We start from the raw sequence: 25,048 nt of genomic DNA on the forward strand, positions 1-25,048 counted from the left end.
AAAGCTGCTCCAGTTTTGGTTCAAAATTAAATAATGTCTATCCTTGTGACTCCTATGAGGCACAGTATGTAAGTGATACATCATGAAATGATAAGAGAGATCCTTCCCCTGTTTCTCAGTCAGTATTTCTAAATCCCTTTGACAAAGGACTGTGTTCTGAAAAGTTGGGGTTTTCTCAATCCACACGTGTTTGCTTTTTCTGTTTTATTACATTTTGTCCAACTGGTGGTATGTATATTATGCATTGTAATTGTACCTACTGTTTTGTAAATATTTACACTATAAAGAGCATTATATGTTAAACATATCATTTGCTGCCTTTTTGTGGTTAGTAGGTATGCATTGAGTAATTGATTGATTCCTCAGAGAGACTGAGCCAGTAGTGGCACACAGGTTTCCCAAAGAAGGTTTTAAAATCCCCTGGGGTATGCTCCTCAGTGTCCACTAGGTGGAGGCACTGCGCTAAAATCCCAGTTCCCAGTACCTTTCACCTGCAAAGGGGACCAAATTTCCTGTTTATCCAAGTATACAGCCCAAAATAAGTGAGTGTGCCAAGAAAGGGTTACACTCATATTTTGCATAAGCTGGCACTAATGATCTTTATTAGTTACTAATAGTGTTTACCCCATCCAGTTTCCAACTTCAATCAGGCAGTTTCTACATCCAAAAACAAATTAACAGTGGTCGTGGTGCTTTGATAAATAACTTACATGTAGCCTTAAGAAGGCATTTTAACAATGCATAGTATATACACTTGCAAAAAAGCAAAGAGAAAGAAATTTGATAGAAATCAAGGCAGCCGTGTCCAGGCAACATTGTATTTTCATGCTAAAGAACTGGCTGCAAGAAGTGTCACTTTTATTTACTGTCAGTATGTAATAGTAAAAGTAGTAGCACTAAATCTGCAAAGATGGATTATTGATAAGATGTTCAGGTGCAAATACAGTTCTATGTACATTATATTTTTTTAACAAACAATTTTCCCTTATCAAGCAGTAAAATTAATTCCTTATGCATGTATTTTTTCCATTCATATGGTATAGGATGAAGTGAGACAGAGTTAAAAATCTCTTAGCCTGAGAAACTGCAGTTATTCCAGAAGACCAAAGGAGACTTACTTTGCACTACATCCTAGCACATATTGAAAATATTAACCATTTTAGGAGCAAATAAAGATATATAAAGAGATATTGAGATTACTGTAATAGACTGTATCGCACTTTAATGAATATGTCATTAGTTTGCCGATAAGGTCCTCATGTTAAACTACACTAAACTATTCCAGCTGAGGTCTTTATTATTTTCCTTAAATATCTCCAGCCTGAACTGTATTCCAACCATTAAGGAGCAATGAAACATACCTGTTTGTTGCCATAATTAATTGTAAAGATTTAGCAGTATAGCTTTATAATCTTTTTAGAACAGTTTAAAAACTTTTACAGATTTTTGTTTTATTATTTATTATTTTTTTCTTAATGTAAAGTTCTAACCTGGGTACAAATCCAGTAACATCTGTAGAATATCACATATGTGAACGGTATATGTTAGAGGGTCCCAAACTAGGGGTTACAGCTCCCTCATGGGGGCAAAACTCAGTTGATGTAAAGGATCTGCTTGAAACCAATTTGGGTGATATTAGGAGTAAGTCCTTGTTTTCTACTCTGGATAATACTGGAACTGTAGCATTATAATTGCCTTTTCATGTACAAATATGCAGTAAAGAGATCCTGACCAAATCCTGTGCTTAAGAGCTGTAGCACTAGGTCTAAACGCTTTTCTGTGAAACTTTATGGCAGCTCTCACTCACATGTAAAAATACAGCTCCTTACACATAAGAAATGATCTGTGCATATGATATTCTTTACCATCATAACATATAGCAAAAACAACTATACCTCTGCCTAGTAAGCACAGCCCTGAGCCAGCTAATAGCTGGGTGCTCCACTAAATTTGCTTTACGCATTTCTCTGATGTAATTCCTCTCCTTCTTCTGCTCTGTACATTTTAGGATGTTGTATGTGTTCCAGGATGCAGGGTGTACATGAGCAACTAGTGCCATTCAACCTGGATCAATACAATCAGCTTACAATCTAAGATTCCTACTCAATTTATACAACACTTACACACCAGCATTAATTTCATAAGAAGCCAATTAACGAGCCTGTTTTTGTGGTTTGGAAGTGTGAAAGGAAACTGGGGTACCTAGAGAAAACCTACACAAACATGGGTAGACCTAATACTTGGTCTGAATTGAACTTGTGGCCACATTGTTGCCAATAAGATGTACAAAGATAAAGTAAAGGGCATTGAGCCACTATTACACTGTGTTGTATACAATTCATCACTATATACTACTGAGATGCTCATCACAACAGCCAATACCTGTGAGATTCCTGCTGCATTGTAACTCATCCAAAGGACCCCTGTCCCCCATCCCCTGTACCCAAAAAGCCAGTTGAGCTGTACTGTAATTATGTACACTTGCTGTCAAGCAGTACTATACCTGTGAAAGCCATTCTTCATCTTCCTGGCCACTGTGGTCTGATGCTAGACTGTCATAGGACCCATGCCTTGTGATTGGTCCAGGACTTCCAGGTGGAACCACTGCACAAAATGAAAATACACTTATGTAATACATATTACAGCAAACATTTCAGAGCAGTAAACCATTCATATAATATAATATATAGGGAAATGTTACATACTGTACTCAGAAGCCTTTACAAACTAAGAGCATATTTTATACATTGTTTTTAAAGGAATTTATATTCACAATAAATTAGAAATTCACTTATGATTACTTTACATTTTCCCAATAGGGTTGCAAATGCTCTATCAGTACAACTTTAGGTGGAAACATATATTTAAAATGAAATAATCATCTTTAAGAGGCAACAAAATCCTTACAGTTATTTTGCCTCTGAGTTTGTGCCAATGCATAAGATCACTTTAAGATTTCACATGTACAGAGGTCTGATGCCGTTCTGGTTGACTGATCATCACCTTACAGCTTTTCTTCTAGTTGGCATGATCTCAAGGCTTAAACGGAATATAACTTAATTAAATGCATAAGGAATCTGCCTGGAATGTGATCGAGAAGGGGTGATGTGCCAGCTGGAAAGGAGGGTCTACAGCAGTGATCCCCAACCAGTTGCTTGCAGGCAGCATGTTGCTCACCACCCCCTTTGATGTTGCTTCCAATGGCCTCAACGTAGGTGCCCATTTTTAAATTTCTGGCTTGAAGGCAAGTTTTGGAAGCCCAGAGACACAATTTTACTCCAAGCAAAGCCTCCTGCAGGCCAGCAGCCCAAAGCTACCTAATAGCCAATCACAGTACTTATTTGGCATCCTCAATGAACTTTTTTATGCTTGTGTGGCTCACCAACATTTTTTTATACCTGAGTGTGGCTCAGTAAAAAAGGTTGGGGATCCCTGGTCTACAGCATGGGCAATCACATCAAAAATAAAAATTTCAATATATTCAATATAGAGTGGAAAAAGCAACATAAAAAAACAACAACAATAATAATAAAAACTACATTAAACTTTATTTGGTAAAGTAAAAAATGCATCTGACAGTGGTCTTTGCTTTCTGAATCTTCATTTATTTCATAAATATGCGATTGTACAGCTACAAATACCTGAAAATAATTTACTGGGCCAGATCATTGCTGGTTGCCACTAGAGACTTGTATTAAATGGGGTATTTTAATATACGGCACACCTAATGGTTATGATTAAAACAATATAATAGTGTTTTAATCAAGCCTATTCAATAACTAGAAGCAGGTACTAAACTGATTTCTGTCCATTATATCTGCTATTATTATATCCGCGTCTCGGCATCATACAATTTACAGTGCACGCAAACAAGCCAAGGAATACATACACGCTAGGCCACATCAGCCAATTAATGGACAGAGTTCTGCCTTTTGCTCCCACACTTCTTCCTGTTACAGTTAGAGCTGCATTATTTCCAGTCATGTGATCTCTGAGGGAGCACACAGACCATTACAAAATCAAGGAAAAAGATGTAAAAGGCAATATTTACTGATTTATATATTCCAGTTTGGCAAGATTCTTTAATAGGTCACTTAACATAATATAAAATATCTATTTGTTAAGCATTCATTCTGGGGGTATAGCTTCCCTTTAAAAATTTAAGAAAATTCCTGGGAAAAAGTCAGAGTCAGAGATTGTCCTGCGGAATTTAAGACATTTGAAGAATATGATTTCTGCTGAACAGCTATTGACATTTAAAATATTAAAGTATAATATAATTATATATTTTTTTCTTCAGTCTAGGTTGCCAGGGCTAATTGTCTTTTCTGTTATGCCCTAAAATTGGCGCCAGCTGTAAATATTAGTGAAAGGCCTTTATATACGTTCTCTAAGGGCTCTGGCACACGGGGAGATTAGTCGCCCGTGGCAAAACTCCCTGTTCGCGGGCGACTAATCTCCCCGAGTTGCCTTCCCCTGCCATCCCACCGGCGAACATGTAAGTCGCCGGCGGGATGGCAGACGCGGCTGCGCGATTTCGCGCAAATCGCCAAAAAGACATCCCGGTGGGATGGCAGGGGAAGGCAACTCGGGGAGATTAGTCGCCCGCGAACAGGGAGTTTTGCCGCGGGCGACTAATCTCCCGGTGTGCCAGAGCCCTAAGAGGAACACACATTTGTAAACAAGCAGTGCTTGAGAGGGGACTGACACCGCAAAGGAATGTGTCTTAGAAATATAAAGGTGCTAAAGATTTTCAGGCTTCACTGACATGAGACAAGTCTGCCTGAGGCTGGGAAAAGTGTAAAAGAGCCTATCCTTATCTCTTGATTTCAGTGCTAATGAGTTAAATACTTTTGTACTCTCTGACCCTGATATGTTAGGTACGCGTGAAATGCAAACAAGAGAGTCTGATACTATGAAGTGCAACGACCATAATCACTTGTTTATAAACATTTCACTTTATCTCCATTAAGGCGAGATAGTACTGTCCATGGTTTACACAGGAGATGCACCTTTACTGAATGATGTGATGCAGGCACCACTGTCAGGAGAAAATCCCGTGGCACATACAAGCACAGCAAAAGGGTAGCTTTTTTTTTGTTACAATAAAGTTTCCAAGAGTAACCAGATCGTTCACATAGTGAGATAACCACAGATTTAATATAACATGCCATTCTGCTTCAAATTACTTTTCAATTGGTGTTTTAAAGCTTTTACAAACATTTAGCTGACCTCTCAACTCACTGCACTGATGCTGAGTCTTTTGTGTTTTCTTATTCTAAGAGCACATCTGAGCAACCGCAGGCTCTTACCAAAAGATGATCAGTCACATGATCTGTCATAGGAACAGATGTTCTCTCTTCGAATATGGAAAGGCTGCCTTGCTGCGTCTCTGGGCAAGGACATGTAGGCATCAAGATGGGTATAAACTGAATATGCTTTAAATATGTTCAAAGAGATTAGCTGGCCAGCACTTATGTTTAGCATGTATACTGTCATAGGCATATGCCATTAAAAAGGGGTTATTGCTAGTGATGGGCGAAATGTTTCGCCAGGCATGGATTCGCCGCGGAAAAATTCGCCGAGCGTCCAAAAATTGGACAAAAGAGTAGTCTTGCGACAAAAGAATAGCTGCGGGTGACAAAAGAATAGCCTTGCGACAAGAAAATAGCCGTGGGCGACAATTTTCTTTGACGTGCGACATTTTCGCCGTTTCACAAATCTTTTGAAAGATTCGTGAATTTTTCGGCGAAGCGAAACAAAAGATTCGCTCATAACTATTTATTGCCTGTTGCTGGTGCTTTAGTTAAAGTGAATCTATATTCTTTCATAGTCCAGGTTCCAGATTCTAAAACAGATTTGTAGATTTAACCTATGGGGATAAGTATAAAACGCAAAGGTTACCCTGGAAAAAATGATACATAAGTGTTTCTTAAGCCTATATATATATATATATATATATATATATATATATGTGTGTGTCTTTTTAACTACAGAGTAGGAAAATGTGTGGAGTGATACTCTGGGGACACAGAAAAAGAGGAAGATGTAGGGCAATTTACCTTTAGGATAAAATCTAATCCAGATACAAAAATTAAAGTTATATACAGACATATTTACAGTCCAGTACTGTATGTTTACAGTTAATATGGTACTAAAGCAAGAACCATATCTGGGCCATAAATAACACACTCCTAAGGGCTGCCTGTTTACTGTCACTAGATAAATCAAAATACTTTAACTGTTACCTTAGCTATGAATGTGCATTATCAATCATCACAATTATTTTGAAGCGGTAAGAAGTGTATCCCTGCAATCTCTCAGCAAATCCCATGGAATTACTGCACAATTATTTCCAGTGAGCATGCACACATCAATATTGTTTTCTGTTTCCTGTTTTTTTCTTTCTCCGGGGAAACTAAATCCATTGCATTCCTAACAGGAGGGGAAATATGCGCGCGTGTGTACTGTCTCATGCCGTCCTCAATTAAAATGTTCTGCTTGGAAGTTCACTGGAGGGGCAACAGGGTTCAAACCTTAACATCGGCCAACACAAATTCTATGAGGTAAAGAGGGCAAGGTAAATTCAGACAGCATTTGTGTGTGTCTGAAGTCATTTCATTGAAAAGTTTTTGTTACTATAATGACCCAGGAATGAACAAGTTGCTTCTCAATTTGTAAAACCTTTTTAAAAGTCAGCATACCAGTCCTATGATGTATTCCAGTTCAGCTGAGGAAGAGACCTCTACAGTTCCAAAGACTTACACCCAAGAATACTACATGGAAATTAGAAATGAGGCCAATAATAGGAACTGCCGTTAGCAAACATACTTCTATATTTATTCATAACCTCTTGGCTTACCAAACTAATTTAGCTCCAGCTTGTTCAGTATTCTTAAGTATGTTTTTTTTTACTTAAACACCCAGCCCATCATTTATTTAGTGCAGGAAGGGAGATAATATATTGCTGGCTTGCCTGGACTGAGGTAAAGATATCAATAAACAAGAACTGAAACAACATCATCTTCTTGGGCCCCATGCAGAGCTCTTGTTATTGGTGTATCTTGAGAGATTCAAGGAGGCCTCTGTCATTACTCTTTACTGAAACAACCTTAATCCTTTCCCCCCTTTTGTGCTATCTAGTGGAATATTTATTATTGAATATATAGTATCATCTTTATTTCCATGCCAAAATCCACACCTTTTGTGCAATAACAGTTTGATGCTATGCCTGACAACACACAGTGATTTCGGGGCAGGAGAAAGTGGATTGTGTGGCATGCCCCTGGGAAAACCAGCTATTACCCCCACCCCCTACCTCTGTCATTCATATTAATGGAAATCACCTGTCACTGTCTGTGATAAGACCATTTTCAACCTGAAAAAATGTTGAAATCAGACAGAGAAATGCTATGTGTGTCGCAAATCTAAAACTCATTTTAATTAACAGGCCATGTTTTTTTCTCATTATGTAGTGTTTTCCCCAAAAATTCAGCATCTCTGCACAAACCACAGTACCCCTTGCACTTATCACCTGGTCAAGCAGATGTAAATTCTAGGGTTTCCTTGCACCCATAGCAGTGGGCCCTAATGCATAGGCCTGTTAGGTGCTAGATTTGCTTCTACACTCATGACATAAGTGCTCTCTAAATGACAGAAAACAAAGAAAGGGGAATTATTTATACAGCACTTTTCTCACATCAGACTCAAAATACACAAAAGCCTTGATAGTCACACTAAATATGCCAGGACACCAGAAGATTAAGCAGGGCCGGATTTCTAAACCGGCCGCCCCTAGGCCGCCCCCCAAGTGCGCATGCGCGAACAGGAGGGTTGCGGTCAGCGAAAGTTGCATACGGAGCAGTGGGGAGAAGTCCCCATTGCTCCGTATGTGAACAAAAATTTTAAAAGATTTTAGGGCGGCGGGGCGGCATGCCGCCCCCAGGTTTCTGCCGTCCTAGGCCCGAGCCTTTGTGGCCTCTCCACAAATCCGGGCCTGAGATTAAGTGACCACGGTCATAGGGATAGTCACAGGAAGTGGCCTCTAGCATGATATCCTACATCAGAGGTTAATCCCCTTACACTCTAGGCCAACTCCTCTTCCAGACATTATGGAGACAGAGTTGTACCTTGTCTTGTACATAGCACTATGCCAGCTGTTAATAAATGTTCTCCAGTGCTTCCAAGTTTCCAAAACAATTAGCTCACAGGTAATTGCCACAGGTTGACACTGATCAGCCCCCATACAATATTAATACAGTGACATACATAGGAATCAGGTAATGTGGATAACAGGACAAAAGAACAATTGTGTGTACCTCACACACAACTGAATTGGAAAGAAGAAAAAGCCAACCAATGTCTTTAAAGCTAACAATGTCAAGGTCAAAATGTTCCTGCGTGTTACATACAATTTAATAAATGGCTACAGAGACAATGCATAGGAAAACAGTGTGTATTGTGACCTTGCTTGTGATTTCTCACAATTTACATTATTTTACTATTATTCACATAACAAATCTTACTGTAATTGCCCAATGTAGGTGACGCAATTCAGGTTTCTTTTTTGAAGGACTGCATACTTCCCAAACAAAACTTGTGCCAAATGGTCATTAGCCTGTAATTTAAACTTGTGTTTGCCAAAATGATCTCTCCCCCTTTCATGGTAGCTTAGCATGGGAATTACAAATGGGGCAGACCTGATGTGGTAAGACAGTCTTTCTGCATTGCACTGGAATTTCTTTTTTTTCATATCTATGATCAAGCTATGTTTAAAAATACCATAAATATTTATACTAACATTACCTGGTCTATTTTATATATATATGCATTAACTTAAAAGACAAGTAACACCAAAAATGAAAATGTTTTCTTTAGACCTAACGTTAGCTAGCCATAAGCTCACTGGGCTGATTATAACACAGGCTTATACAGACCTAGGGCTGCACCAATGGGCTGCTGCAATCCTGCACAATATCTGACTGATAAGGCTAAAAAGCTGTTATCTCTGTCTGCAAAATACTGTATGCTATATGCACTAATCTTTTCATTAGGGTAGACATTTAGTTTTTAACTGTAGTCTGATGAACTCTGCATACTTCAGGTATTGGCAGATAAAAATTCAGGAAAAGTTTTTTAACGAAATGACACAATTATGAAATTTGATACTTGCGTTAGTTCATTAGAACATGGTCAAATATGGCGAGATAGTGCTTATTGCAGTTTAACAGCAGAACTGTTCTCTTTCACCCCTCCAAACCGAGATTTCCTGATGAGTACCAAATGCAAGGTAGAAAGGATTGAAATAGTTATGCAAGGTAAATACAGGTAGGGGATCTGTTTTCTGGATATGGAATTTTTCTGTAATTTGGATCTCCATACCATAAGTCTGCAAAAAATCATGTAATTATTAAATAAACCCAGTAGGGTTGTTTTGCCACCAATATGGATTGCAGCAGGCAAGTTAGGATCAAGTTCAAGATACTGTTGTGTTCAGGTGTATGGCCACCTGAAGACTCCCGAAAAGATTGGTCTGAGTAAAGCTGGCCATACACGCACCAATACTATCGTACGAAACCTCGTTTCGTACGATATTCGGTGCGTGTATGGCATGTCGGCGAGTCAACTGATATCGCAGGAAGCTGCTGATATCGGACAACTCGCCGATCGGCCAGGTTAGAAAATTTTGATCGGGCGCCATAGAAGGCGCCTGACCAAAATCTGCCGTCAGGGCTGAATCGGCAGAAGGAGGTAGAAATCCTATTGTTTCTACCTCCTTATCTGCTGTTTCAGCCCTGACGGTGTGTGGCGGATCGCCACGTGTATGGCCAGCTTAAGTGTATCCCATAGCAGCCTATGAGCAATGTTAAATGTGATTCATTATAGATTAATTGTTGGATACAATAACTCAGACCAATCTTTTGGGGAATCTTCAGGGGACCATACACCTGAAGATCTGCATGGTTAAAGAAATAAGTTCTACTTATTATAGAATTGATCTTTCCATAACAATCAATAGTAAATCTGCCACTAAGTGAACACAGTATGCTAATGTCTTTACGGCACTTTCATTTCCTGGATCTACTGGCCCTTTAAACAGCAATCACTCTTACATAGCTCTTTATGAGCATATTGGAAAAACCTACAGTACTAATTGTAATGTTCATCCAAGGCCTATTTTGTAACAAAAAAAGAGCAATACAGCTTAGGTCTTGTATTTGTTCAGTCAATATTTTTCCCCTGAACCCTGACCCTTGGGTGCAATAAAAGCCCCTAATTAAATATTAAAGTTTTCTAACAGCCAATTCTTTGAGTATCTAGTTTCATTTTACTCTCCTTACTTGCTTTTTGTAGAATAATACCAGGCAGCATATCTAAAAGAAATTGCCATCTAAATGTTACTCTTTAAACTCTGGCTATGGTAATAGAGATCCATTTCTATGTATCTCTTCAGGCAGTAATATGTAGGGAATTCTCATTTAACTCATTTAGGGATAAAAAGGTTAGAAAAACTGCTGCTCAATAACAGATATCTAGTAGGCTTTAAATGCCATGAGGCAAATATTTTTAATTTTCTGGCACTTTGATGAAATATTTAGTTTATGCATAAAATGTATTTTAAAAGCAAAGTCGGGCAAAAACTGTACAGCATACATCACATTACTTTTGGCTACCTAAAAACAATAGATTTTTTTTTTTAACAAAAGTACTACATCTGTTCATGAATATACCAGATACTAGTTAGTAAGGATTTTAGAAGAAATCATTGGGGAAAAACCTCAAGTCCAAACAAATATCACATTTACAAAATGCAAAATTTTATTTCATTTTTTCATCTGCATTGACTTCTAAATGTATAAAAAATAATGTATAAACCAGGCTGCAGTTACAGAAGATCTGAGAGGGGTATTGCTAACAGTGAATATACTATATATATATATATATACAGAAAATTTATTACAGACTTATTAACATAAATTAAAGAATAAAATAATGTGAAATCGCCCTAAGGTAACCCTCTGCTGCAGAATGCCAAGGGCAAACGTTCTCTCTGCTTTCCCCTTTACGTGAGGAAATATTAGAATACAGGGATTAACACAAACGTGAGAGATGACTTTAGGGAGGCAGAAGTACATTCAGATGATTAGGGTTGCTACCAGGCTAGTATTTACTGGTCCAGCTGGTGAAACACATGCCTAGGCCAAGGCCGGTGTTCCAAATTTACCAGCAATGTAGTAAGTAATACCCTTTGCTTGAGCATTAGGCTCATTCACTTAGGCCCCTGATCCACCCCCAGTTTTACCTTTTTTCTTAATCTGCCCTAGACCCATTTATTTTATCATAGCTCTGTCCTTACTGTCATCCTCCCACCATTTGCATCATGACCAATGTGAAGCCAATTCATTAGGAACAAAAAGGCTTAATAGCAGGACTTCATTCCTTGAAAGTGTGCATTTATTGTACCATTCAACATAACATGTTTCCGGGGAAAACCCCTTTATCAAGTGTAAATGTTTGTTTTTAGGGACAAACACTGGGTCCAATAGCAATTGCATATACAAAAAATGTAAAAACCATTGAAAAATTGTAATGAATGTATATTGCAAAGTTGCTTAAAATGACTGAAATGTCCTTTAAATGTACATCATTACAATCATTTAATTTATAATTAAATCCCCTTTCATGCCAAGTAGGAGACTGGTTTGTCTATGAGTAGAACTAAATCAGCAAAGGTTTTACTGTCAACTGTATATTTAAAACAACAGCTACAGTTTATTTGTAATTAGTTCATCTTTTAACCCAGTGATGCCACTTCTCTCCTAAAACAGATGTATATGATACAGGCAGAATCATTTATATACATATATCATATATAATAATCTAGAAAAGCTCATGTTGTTGTTAGACAACAAATTCCCTAAATCAGAAAAAATTAACCAATACATTATTCAGTATATTTGAATGCCACGGACTATATTAGTACTTCCAAACAGCACAACAGCAGTAATGCAGAAAAACAGTGCTTAAACAAAATCTATATTTATATGATTACATTTCCTAAGGGTGAAGGAAGATATAATTAATGGATTTCCATTGCCCTCTAATGCAACCATTTGGCAATTAAACCCTGGAACATCCAATAAATTTTGATGTATTTAGTAAGCAATTTGTCAAACAGTGCTGCATATGAGTTAATATATTAATTCTTGTCATTGGTTCCTTTCTGAGAAGATCATATCCTTTCTTGGCATCCAAAGCATTTTTGCTGTTATGAAGAATTTCAATCCTATGCTTGGAATGGAAGTTGGCTACAAGCACTATTTCTCAGTAAGGATATTTGGAATAGTACGAAAGTACAAACATCTGCACACTTCCATTCATGAATTGTACAATTCACACTTGATATAATAAGATATTAGGAGTTATGTATGACCGCGCAGTGATTAAAAAAAAGGCACAATTTGAAACTTGGTTTAATTTGAATTAGGCAGCTCTTTATTCATGCAAGTTAGGGAGCAGTGGTTGCCGCAAGCCACAATGGGACCCTGTAACTTACCACCTGCCCTATGACAGTCATTAAGGACAAGGTGTCCAGTACCCATTGATGCTGCACTTTGCACCTTGCAGCATATTTTTTTTATTCAACACAGGGTACAGAGCACAGAAAAACCATGGTTAAAAGTGCTCTCTGCATGAGAACTTAGAGTCCTGCATTCCCCTGCCGTTCATCCTTCCTGTGTTCTACTGTAGAGGAATGCAAATACAAATGCAACCCTTCCTTCTGGATCAGTCTGTACACATTCTGACACATGCAAGAGCCGAATGCAGATGGAATGCATCAAGTTGCATTCCACCTGCACTTGCATTCACCTAAATGTGTACATCCTGATCTAGAAGAAAAAGAGTTCCTACGTTCCAGGGGAACCCAGAAACAAACACCCATGTGTAATGGCCCTAAGGGTCATGCTTTTGTGTCCATTTGTGCTCTTGCACTTCTGACTGGGGTAATAGTAAATTACTCCTCTCTCTCTGTTTTGTTTATGATCAAACTTATATTTTAAAACTTAGTAGCAACCAAACAATGTTTTGAAAATTTAAGCCTACGTATGCCTAAATGTGTTGGGATTTTTTCACATAATTTACATTTAACAGGCAGAAAGATTAAAGTTGTACTCATTACATTACATTACATTAACATTTATTTATAAAGCGCCAACATATTCCGCAGCACTGTACAATAAGTGGGTTTCATACATTAGACATACAGAGTAACACATAAAGCAATCAATAACCGATACAAGAGGTGAAGAGGGCCCTGCCCAAAAGAGCTTACAATCTACAAGGAGAAAGGGTTGAGACACAAGGTGTGGGAATGGGCATGACCAGAGTTGTGAGAGGTGTGACACAGGGTATTGCTAAACTAGATTAGGGTAAGCTTCTCTGAATAAATGTGTTTTTAGAGATCTCTTGAAGGCAGACAGATTGGGAGAAAGTCTGACAGTTTGTGGGAGCGAATTCCAGAGAAGGGGGGCAGCCCTTGCAAAGTCTTGAATGCGAGCGTGTGAGGCGGGAATGAGAGAGGAGTTGAGGAGCAGGTCAGTAGAGGAGCGTAACAAGCGGATTGGATGGTACCTAGAGATGAGTTCAGAGATGTAGGGTGGGGCAGAGTTATGGACTGCTTTAAATGTGAGGGTCATTAGTTTGAATTTTATCCTGGATGGTAGGGGAAGCCAGTGCAGGGATTGGCAGAGTGGCATGGCAGAGGAGGAGCGGTTGGAGAGGTGTATGAGCCTGGCAGCAGTATTCATTATGGACTGGAGAGGGGACAGTCTTTGGAGGGGAAGGCCAATTAATAGGGAGTTACAGTAGTCCAGGCGAGATATTATAAGAGAGTGAATAAGAATTTTGGCAGCATCTTGGGTGATAAATGATCGGATTTTGGAGATATTTCTTAGGTGAAAGTGACATGATTTGATAAGTGATTGGATATGAGGGGTGAAGGACAGGGCAGAATCAAGGATAACCCCAAGGCACCCACTGCTGTCTCACTGGCTTGTTAGCTAATCATTTGGACATTTGCACAGTTTGGCTACACACACTCAAAGGCTCATTAATAAGGTGTAATCCATCATTTTACTATCCAAAATGCATTATTATTTTCTAAAATTTCAGAGTAATGGCAAATCACACACAAGTTACATAAGTGTTTAGCTGGTGTCAATGTAGGTAAAAATGGTATTATTTCCAGCAGGTATAATATACAGGTCTCCCATTATCTGTGGTTTCTTAACTCTGGGGCTGGCACCTTTTTTGGGGGGGGGGGGAGCAGAAGCATCAGCTGCAGAAGGCTCAGACTTTAGATACTCCTGAAAACGCATCATGGAAGTCAAATAGAATGGGACATGAGTGTCTGTTTTAATATGGCTGAATGGCTGATAAACACTTGGATGCTATTTATTAAAATCACATGTACTGGGGTGATACACACCTAAGCAAGTAGTGGGTTTGGTGTCCATGTCTGATGTTTTGTTGATAACCACTATAGACTGTACAGCGCTGCGTACCCTTGTGGTGCTTTATAAATAAAGTTATACATACATACATACTATAAAACCTGTTTCTAAAAATTACTGTACTAATCTCTATAAAAGGAAGTGTTAAAATTATAGTCCCAAAATATAATAAAAAGCACTAAGTTTGTCCAGGTGCAGTAACCCATACCCATAGCAACCAATAGCATTTTTGCTTTTAAACAGGCGACCAGGAAATGCTATAGGTCAGTGCTGTCCAACTTCTGCGGTGCCGAGGGCTGGAATTTCTCGCGCATACATGGTGGAGGGCCGCTAATGGAAGCCACCCCCCTTTTAAACCACACCCACTTTATCACAATGGTGGTAGTGCAGCAAAAACCCAAAAGCTTGGTCCTCACTGCAGGGATATCAACCATCATTCATATGTGAAAGAATTATATTATGTCATATTAAGACACACCCTAAAATCCATATGACTCTTCCCCTGTGGATAGCACAGCAGCCCCCAGTACATAATTACACACCTTAGGGACCATTTACTGGCTATTTCCTGCTAACAAACTCCTGCCAGGTTCACCTCCCACAGGCAGCATAGGGTAGCACTCTGCCTGCCCTACGCTACCTGTGTGTTCAATACCCTCCCTGTCCTATGCTGCCTGTTTGTGCCATACCCTCCCTGCCCCATGCTGCCTAAGTGCCATACTCTGCCTACCCTATGCTGCCTACACACAGGCCTGAGGTGTGAACAGTTGAACAATATGGGTGATTACAGACTGAGCCTGAGGTGTGAACACTGCAGGGGGTGAACAATGCATAGATTAAAAGGTGTGAACAGTACAGGGGATTACATATTTAAACAATATAGGCCCGCGGGCCGCCAGTTGGACAGCACTGCTATAGGTAACTGTAAAAAATTTGCCAGGCTTTGCAGTGTAAAATACAGCATAAAATCAGAATATTTTTTTTCTGGGTTCTTCCACCAGAACGTAGGTAAAATAACAGCTTAAAATCTGCGTTTAGATGGCGAACATCTCCATTTATTTTACACAGCTTTTTACACCGTTTTTTTTTTTTTTCGCCGAATTTGATTTTACACAGCATAATAAATAGACCCAATATGTAATAACGTGCCTCCATAAATATTTAATTAATTTTAAGTACCCAATCAACACCACCTTAGTTTGCTATACATTTTGGTATCAGTGTAAGATCACATAAATATATTATTTGCTATATATTTTTGTATTGGTATACATGAAACAAGATGTGAATATGAATGTAACGATCAGAAGGAAATAATAAAAACGCCCCCCGTCCCTGGAATGTGCACAGTTAAACATGCTAAGCTTAGCATAAAAAGCATTTCAACAGATACAGTAAGGTAAAGATTTGGACCATAAATTTATGATTACTTTCTTTTGACAATAATGAAACTATAAATAGCAGTCCCATTATTTTCAGATATAGCAGCGGCCTTTGGGATTTGCTTTCATTAATGAAGAAACTATAACGAAACAAAATAAAAGCACCCAAACATCCCACGTGGCCACTGCCTATCAGATACTAATAGGGAAATTTGTAAAGGAAGCACAAAAGAAGTAGTGTTTCTCTCTTGATATGTGTTGGTTAGCAAAACATCAAAGGGCAGAATAAAAGGAAAAGAAATACATGCTGTCCAAATGTGGTAGTCTGCTCCATAATTAAGGACAGATGGAAATAACACTGACCTGATTTTTACTCTTTAAAGGGAAAACTGGAATTGTGACTGGAAAAAGTTGTGTGTAACGTGTCATAGGGTTTTAATTGCTTTTATGAAAACCACTGAGAATTAAAAAAGGGACACCCCTTCAGAAGAAAATAAATATAAATTATACTTTAATAAACCACAAAGGAATAGCCAAACCTGCCATTTGGGGTGACCAACTGGACTCCTGTCAAGAACCCAGGTGAAGTGGAGGACCTGGACTGGGGTTTATTGAGTTTGCATTTTAGTTAGATATTGGTGAATTTTAGGCAGATTTGGGGCATGGTCAGGTGAGAATACGGGGCCCACTGATTCCTCACATTAACCCAAGGAGTAGTTAAAGGGCCTTGATGCAAAATTTGTTGCAGGCCCCCTTTCTAATCACCCTTAAACATTAATGCCAACAATAAATAGCAGCAGCAGCACTGTAAAATTCAAGACACTCTCTAAGGGTGAGGGAAACAGGTGGTGCATCTATGAGGACACGTCATAGCCAAGCAATCTCCATTTCAATGCATACTTATGCCCTTTGAATTATAATAACTTTATATAAGCTTTATAAATGTTCTAAAAGTGCTAGAAATCAAAATATATACTGTTTCTAGACTGAGTCCACATCTATTGGTGAACAACAACACCAAGTCAAAGACCAACTTAGGTGCACAATATATTTAAGAAAAATCTTAAAGCCAAGTTCTGTTGCTCCAGATATACAATTGCTTAAGTTAAACTTTATGGTTATTCTTAATATCACTTCTATGTGGCTCCCAAGGCCCAACATGCTTGCCAGGTAACACTGTTCCCTATAAGCTCTTGTGTACATGCACACAATTTGTGAAAGACGTGAATGGGAACAAACTGCAGAGAGGAGCAGGATTTAGCCACTGCATATAAAACTCTGCATATGACATAGCCCAAAAGCACTAACCACACTACAGGCTATATAAACTAGTATAATGTTGAATTGAGTATAAATAATGTTTTAATATTAAGCTGTCGGGATGCTGGAACTGCTTACTCTGGGACATATTTAGCACAGCATACTAAAAAGAAATTAACTAAGCTATTGATAGCCTGAAACTTAAAGATAGTCATCAAAAACTTCAAAGCTGTTATTAAATGCTGTTATTTCATTTAACAATCCAGACTATGTGTTTGGAGGAGGTTCCCCATACCTTCCATTTCTACAGGTCTCTGATAAAATATTTACATACGTTTTTAGGTGTCTTTAAAAGATTGATGAATATTCCACTTAAAATAAGTCTTTTCAGACCTCAGACCGGAAATATTAATTCAAAGCACACAGATGATCCAATTCTAAATTGATTCATTCTCTGCAGCTGTGTGCTTGACATAAAGCTGATTTGCAAAGTTCTTTTTAGTGGAAATTTCTCATACTTCAACCAAAATGGCATCTGTAATCTGGAAACAGGGAGGAGTCCATGTATCCTACCGGTGGCCAGAGGGAGCCTGCTTTCATTTCACATAGGTATTATAGAAATCTTGTCCTTAGCTCATGACTGTAATGGTGTGGGTTTTCCAGCGTTAAACCCAGTAAGATGGCAGCAACTCAGAGTAAGATGAGAGATAAATCTGTGTGAATGTTTTTTTTGGGGACAACCACAGCCTGGCTGGAATGTCACAAATCATAAGAAGCTTTAATAAGCATTTATTATATGATTTATATGGATTTTATTCATTTAGCTCAGTATTTGACTCAAAAACAGGAAGCCACTTTGAATGCCGTCTTTACACCTACCTACTTATTATGCTACAAGGAAGGTACTTGTATAGTGGACAAACAAACAGGCTAATAAATAACAGGCCAACCATCCCACACACTAAAGTATACAGTAAAAATGAAGGTCCATTATCCAGCTTGAAATGACTCCTTATGCCCAGATGAATAGATAGATCTTTGTTTGTTCTTAGAGCTCTTATGGCTTACAGACTTCAAGCATAAATACATATTTTGAGTCTGCAACATGGAGAAAGTCTTTGATTTTATATATACAATATTGGGCACTAAATTCCATATTGAGAGCAACAGGGTATAAAAAATCTAACTAAAAGAACAAAAAGGCCAAAGCCTTTAGAGGGGCTAAGTCCACTCACTTGTAAACTCACAAATAAATAATACAATAAATTGTAAAAGCAATTCCAGCACATTAAACCTTTTCTTCAATACATGGGCATGTTAGGACTGTTATAATATACCTCTGGAAAAAAAACTGGGGCTAGTTGGTACTGAAGAAAAGTGGTCAATTAACCTGATTTACATTGGTTTATATTTGCATTAACGGCTGAAAGAATCAGTTCCCAGAAACAGGAGAACCCCAACATATCTGCTTGACTAAATGTAGTCAAATGGGTCAACCACTATGGGGTAACATTTCACATCAATTAAATGTAAAGGCAGATGGTAGCTGGATAATTACAGTAGCATTATGCATTATGTATTGGTGGGACCACAAAAAACGAGGAAAAACTTAAAATCAGGGTATGAAAAATTGAGGTTTATAAGCATCTATATGCCCCTCAACATAAACAAAATACACCTAAGGAATCCATTATCCTGAAATTCATTTTCCAGAAATCCGACATTAGCGAAGGCCATTTTCTATAGACTACATTTTAATCAATCAACTTTTTAGAAATGAACTCCTTTTTCTCTGTAGTAATAAATTGCAGTGGCATAACTACCTATACAGTAGAGGGGGGCAACTGAGCCCAGACTACAGTGTCTGCTGTATGGTAGTTTGACATTAAGTTTAAATTTTATTGGCTGACTCATTTGCAGAGGGCTGTGAACCAGTGAGTGGGTCTGAAGAGGGAGGGGGGCTTGGTCTTGAGCACGCATGCAAGGCACCCTCCAAAGATTGTTTGGGGAGGCCTGGACAAATCAAGGTATGCTATAGATAAAACAGTACCTCGTACTTGATCCCAACTGAGATATAATTAATCTTTATTAGAAGCAAAACAATCCTACTAGGTTTAATAAATGTTTTTTGCAAAGTTAAGGTATGGAGATCCAAATTAGGGAAAGATCCCTCAATACCCTTTGCCTCCAATAAGGATTTATCATATCTTAGGAACAAGGTACTGTTTTATTATTACAGAGAAAAAAATTAGTTTAATATATATATATATATACCAATACACACATATATATATATATATATATAACTATCATAAAGACTGAAAGAACATAGGATGCTTATCTCCATTCTAACAAAAGAGGAATACAAATTAAAAACATATAGCTATATGGTAAATTCAGAAAAGGAAACAAAAAAACCTCAGACCATAATCCATAGATCTCTCATGATAATGGAAATAGGTAGCATAATGCAAAGGTTACACTTATCCACAGTTAATGTCAACCCACAAAGTGAGTTATATACCACTGGAAATTCAGACCATTTGGGATTATGGTTTGTAAATTTAAAAAACTCAATATATTTACTTTTTTAGACATTAGGGCATTCTTATTCACTCCCTTAACAAGCATGCTACTTCAAGAGGAGACACAAACTCCATCATTTGCTATAAGCTACAATTTGTTGCATTTTCCTGTTGATATGAATTTTTCTATCATTTACTATTTCAATTTGTTTTTAGAATCTGTGTTGCCTATGCTACATATATGATGTATAGTTGGTATATGTTAATAAATTGCATTACTGGTTTATGGAGTTAAATCATATTTCCCTGTTAAAAGTATTCTCGTCTGTCACCACTAACTTATTTTTAGTGCCATGTTTACCCCTGTATAAACATCACCTTTAGCGTACAAAAATATGTAGATTATATTGCTCAAAAGGTAAGGCAACTAAGTAGTATGTATTTTTCTGCAACCCACTTATCAGGCCTAATTTAAAACAGGGTGATAAGTCCTGATCAATATATATAACAAGTTTTTGACCTCTGAATACTGCTCAATATAAGTAAGAATCATTCATAACAGAAACTGTATTTTCAAAATCCAATATGCAGCCCAAATTATGCATCCATATTACAAACATTAACAAGGCAATATACACCTGTGTCAACATTTTTGTGTTGGACCTACATGCTGAATGTTGTTTTAAATAGCATAATACTGATCCAAGAACTCTAAATGCAAATTGCAGACAGCTTCAAATGGGGGTTTTGTTTTCCTTTAGTCTAGATCAACTGAAGGGTATTTTTTAGACAAAAAAAATTGAATTGACGTGTGTATTTCAACCTACATGTGTATCTACTCCCGTGTAACTGGAGTCCCAAGTCAGACTTAAATTGCTTACTATTGAGTGCTATTCTGATATCTACTGGGAGCTGCTATCTTATTACCAGTGCCGGTCCAAGCCGGCTAGGTGCCCTAGGCAGCCCCACCCCATTCACGTGCGCATGCGCAACCGAGCGCATGATGCACACAGGGCGGGGGGGTTGCCAGGGCCGCTGGCAGGAGGGACTACAGCAGGGGGAAAGGGCCCGGAACTAGTGGTAGGTGAAAGAAGAGGTACCTGCCTGGCTTCCCACCACCGTTGCGCCCTAGGCAGGTTCCTCTTCTGCCTACCCCTAGTTCTGGCCCTGCTTGTTACCTTTCCGTTGTTCTGCTGCTCGGCTGCTGGGAGAGGGGTGATTATCACTCCAACTTGCAGATCAGCAGTAAAGTGTAACTGAAGTTTATCAGAGCACAGGTCACATGGCTGTGGCACCCTGGGAAATGAAGAATATGGGTAGCCCCATGTGAATTTTCAAAATTAAATAGAAAAAAAAAAACAGATTTCAATGCAGGATTCTGATGGAGAAGCTCTATTAACTGATGCGTTTTGAAAAAAATATGTTTTCCCATGAAGTATTCCTGTAGAAGAAATGTCAGTCCACTGGACAACATATGAAGGCTGATAACCGCTTGTACCTATGCAATTTGCAGCTGTCCTTTGTGCCTTGGGAAAGACACATCAAAGGCTGGGATGTGCCAGGGCTACCTAAATAAACATGCAAACAACTGAAAGGATTCCTATCTATTTGTAAGTTCCATGTATTATTATCACTTGAGACTGTAAAACTGTCTATCCCTCTGCCATAGTAACTGCTGATAGCATTGACTACAGTCTGGCGAGAGCGTAGTGTTGAGTACCTCAACTTTGTGACTGCACTTATACCATAACTTACCCAATCACAGAGTTCAAAACACTCTGCACCTTTCTAATCCTTTCTGTAATTCACTTCCAGAATAAGGAGGTCTTGCAGACTTATATGAAGTTTCATTTTCATCCCATGTTTTATTTCATTTGTGCTTTTTTAAAAAAAAAAAGTTTAGTCGTGGTTTCAAAAAACTCTAAAACTACAAAAATGAGAATGCTGATAATTGGGCCTCCCCAAGAGATGACACAAGCTTGGAAATCCTGTGCCAACAGTAATACAGGTATGGGATCTGTTATCCAGAATGCTCGGGACCTGGGGTTTTGTGGATTAAGGGACTTTCCGTAATTTGGATCTGGATACCTTAAAGGAGAAGGAAAGGCTAAGTCCCTTGGGGGCACCCCCAAGTGACTTAGATCGCTTACCTTTTACCCCGGGCTGGTGCCCCTGTACGGAGAGAACAGCACCAGCCCGGGGTAGCAGCGAGCGCTTCCTACTTCCTATTCACTTGCGCGCGCATGCGCAGTAGAGTGAAAAGCCGAACTTAAAAAACAAAGTCGGCTTTTTACTCTACTGTGCATGCGCCGGCCGATGGATTTCGCCGGGAGAAGAAAGAGGAAGGAGGAAGCGCTTCCTACAGGTACCCCGGGCTGGTGCTTTTTTCTCCTAACAGGGGCACCAGCCCAGGGTACAAGGTAAGCGATCTAAGTCACTTGGGGGTGCCTAACATTTTGGCACCCCCAAGTGACTTAGCCTTTCCTTCTCCTTTAAGTCTGCTAATATATAATTTAAACATTAATTACATTAAATATAATTTTTTTTTATTATTAAAGGAGAACAAAAGGCTAAGTCAGTTGGGGGTGCCAAAATGTTAGGCACACCCAAGTGACTTAGATCGCTTACCTTGTACCCTGGGCTGGTGCCCCTGTTAGGAGAAAACAGCACCAGCCCAGGGTACCTGTAGCGAGCGCTTCCTCCTTCCTCTCTCTTCTGCCGGCGAAATCCGTGGGCTGGCGCATGCGCAGTAGAGTGAAAAGCCGACTTTCTTGTTTAAGTTCGGCTTTTCACTCTACTGCGCATGCGCACGCAAGCGAATAGGAAGTAGGAAGCGCTACAGGTACCCCGGGCTGGCACCCCCAAGTGACTTAGCCTTTCCTTCTCCTTTAAGGATTAATTATGTTTTTAGTAGGGATCAAGTACAAGGTACTATTTTATTATTACAGAGAAAGAAAAATTCATTTTTAAAATAGAATTATTTGATTAAAATGGAGTCATAAATCAGAGCTTTCTGGGTAATGGGTTTTTGTCTAACATCCAAACTTTGGAGAAATTTTTCAATTTCAAAAATATATATGTTAAAACTGAATATCGAACAAGATAGAAAGGGCACCGCCCTGAAACAATGTTTAAGTTAAAGGTTGTCTCTAATTAAAGGAGAAGGAAAGCCTTAGTCACTTGGGGGTGCCAAAATGTTAGGCTTTAATCACTTTTTCACCGGGCTGATGCCCCTGTTAGGAGAAAAACCGCACCAGCCTGGGGTACCTGCAGCAAATGTTTCCTCTTCCTTCGGTGTCAAGGTCCCTGAGCCGGCGCATGCGCAGTAGAGTGAAAAGCCGATTTTTTTGTTAAAGTTCGGCTTTTCACTCAAGCACTGGAAGAAGGAAGAGGAGACCACGCTCGCAGGTACCCCGGGCTGGTGCGGTTTTCTCCTAACAGGGGCACCAGTCCAGGGTAAGGAAAGGCTAAGTCACTTGGGGGTGCCAAAATGTTAGGCACCCCCAAGTGACTTAGCCTTTCCTTCTCCTTTAAAGACTACCTTTGCACCAAGCAGAAGTAAGCTTGGACATAAGGAGTGAGTATCCATATACATTTATTCATTTATTAAATAAGACCCCAAGAGGCCTCATCATTTTGGCCCCACTCGCACTGCTGAGTCTGTTGCCCTACTGTAATACAATAGGTTTCAGCTTCCTAACAAGTCTGAGAGCATCTGCTTCCACTAAATGTATTAAAATCTATAAATAAATTAAAATGCTTTTATCAGGAAAAAGTTACTGCCTTACAGTTGCTAGTATTTTTAGTGCCACGGTACCTTTAAATAACTACACTCTCTTTTGCTTTTTACACATAGCAAAGCTATGTAATATTTCCAAAGACAGTGATACCCCTCCACCATCACCACATTTATTCTGCAAGCTTTTAAAATGATCTTTTTCTGCAGTTGTCATTATACAGCATTTGCTTGGAATCCAATGCACAGGGCTGCAGCAACTGGGTCAGTATCGAAAGCTCATACACATTAGCCTATCTGAGCTAGAGGCAACAACACAGATATTTGTTTTCAAGGTAGACAGATGGAAAAGAATGTGGGTCAGTAATCAAGTTCTCTATGTGCCGTGACATATTTGCATTGATACTGTTCTTATGTCGTGCAGAAAGTGACACACTGGCTGCAGAAGTCAGCTCGGATAGGTGTATCTAGGGCACTCAATGTGCAGGTTTCTTGAGCAGATGTCACAAATGACCTCCAAAATAACCAAACAGCTGTGCAGAGCCACTCACTGCAAGCCCTGGGGACAAAGGTCTTGAACACTTATACTGCAAAAAGGTTGTTCACACAATGGGTCCTTATTAGCTTTGCAACCTGAGGACACTGCTTACAAGCAAAACAAAATAAAATCGTCTCTGTTGTTTAGCTAATTATACGTAGCTGAATATAGAAATATTGAAGCTGATTTGTGAGTCCCTGGTCTTCCTTCACTCTTGAAAGATTAAAGAGCAAGGTTTTGCTTAAGGGCCTTGGCACATAATCTCGTAGTTTTGAAAACCTGCTAAGTGTCCCCTTCAGTCAGACTAGCAGAAGGCTTATTGTTTCGCCAGGCTGCTGATGGAGGTACCTAGTGGTAGAAAAGCACACTGAGTATTTTTCAATGACCCAGGGGGGCAAAGGTCACTTATTATAAATGGATAATGAGACCTAATGCAATGTTCTGACTGTGGACAAAGAGAGGGTCTATATGCAGCCCCTTGTGGCTTGGTCATTGAGGCTTTCATTTCCCTTGCACACTTAATGGAGCCAAACAATTGACAGAAATGCTATACAAAAGACTGAAACTGAGAGAAACTGCTGTGTTCTAACTCTGACAGACAGATACAAATAGTGACCCTGAAATGGCGCCAGAATGCCTTTTACCACTAACATGGCAGACAGCTGTAGCATTCACCCTAAACTCCCACTTATCCATTTGCTAGCAATTACCCTTATTGATGGAAGTGATATTACATCGAACGCAAACCTACTGCTAATGTCAGCCCATTACATTACTGCAGGTAAGCAGAATGCCCAGCTTTTATGTTACGCGTGAGTTTCCTGTGGAAGATTCTGACAGGTGTGGGCTAATTAATCTGTTTATCTGCAGTTATTTTCTAAAATCCGATTGGTTTTTTTGGTCGGAGGCAAAATAGCTGGGCAAAGAACTATGGCAAGTTCCATTTGCAACAAATACGACTTAGTTTGGATAAAATCAGTTCCCAAGTATATCACTAAATCCCTGACTGCTTCCTCCTCTTTTCCTTGTAACCAGATACGTCAGTCTTTAAATCCCCTTGTATACGTTTACTATGAACACTAATAGCCTTATGT

At 39.0% G+C, this 25,048-nt stretch overlaps 1 protein-coding gene across 5 annotated transcripts in view; it reads right to left on the reverse strand.

Annotated features, from left to right (window-relative positions):
- bcas3 (breast carcinoma amplified sequence 3) overlaps window positions 1–25,048 on the reverse strand; it is a 584,912-nt gene that overhangs the window by 316,569 nt on the left and 243,295 nt on the right. For all 5 annotated transcript variants that reach the window (XM_031896950.1, XM_031896949.1, XM_031896951.1 and 2 more), the window contains one exon: window positions 2,504–2,604. In XM_031896950.1, coding sequence (XP_031752810.1) covers window positions 2,504–2,604 — 101 coding nt within the window. The remainder of the gene's footprint in view (window positions 1–2,503; window positions 2,605–25,048) is intronic.

This window comes from Xenopus tropicalis, chromosome 2 (genome assembly GCF_000004195.4).
Source record: "Xenopus tropicalis strain Nigerian chromosome 2, UCB_Xtro_10.0, whole genome shotgun sequence".
In the NCBI taxonomy this organism is placed as follows: Eukaryota; Metazoa; Chordata; class Amphibia; order Anura; family Pipidae; genus Xenopus; species Xenopus tropicalis.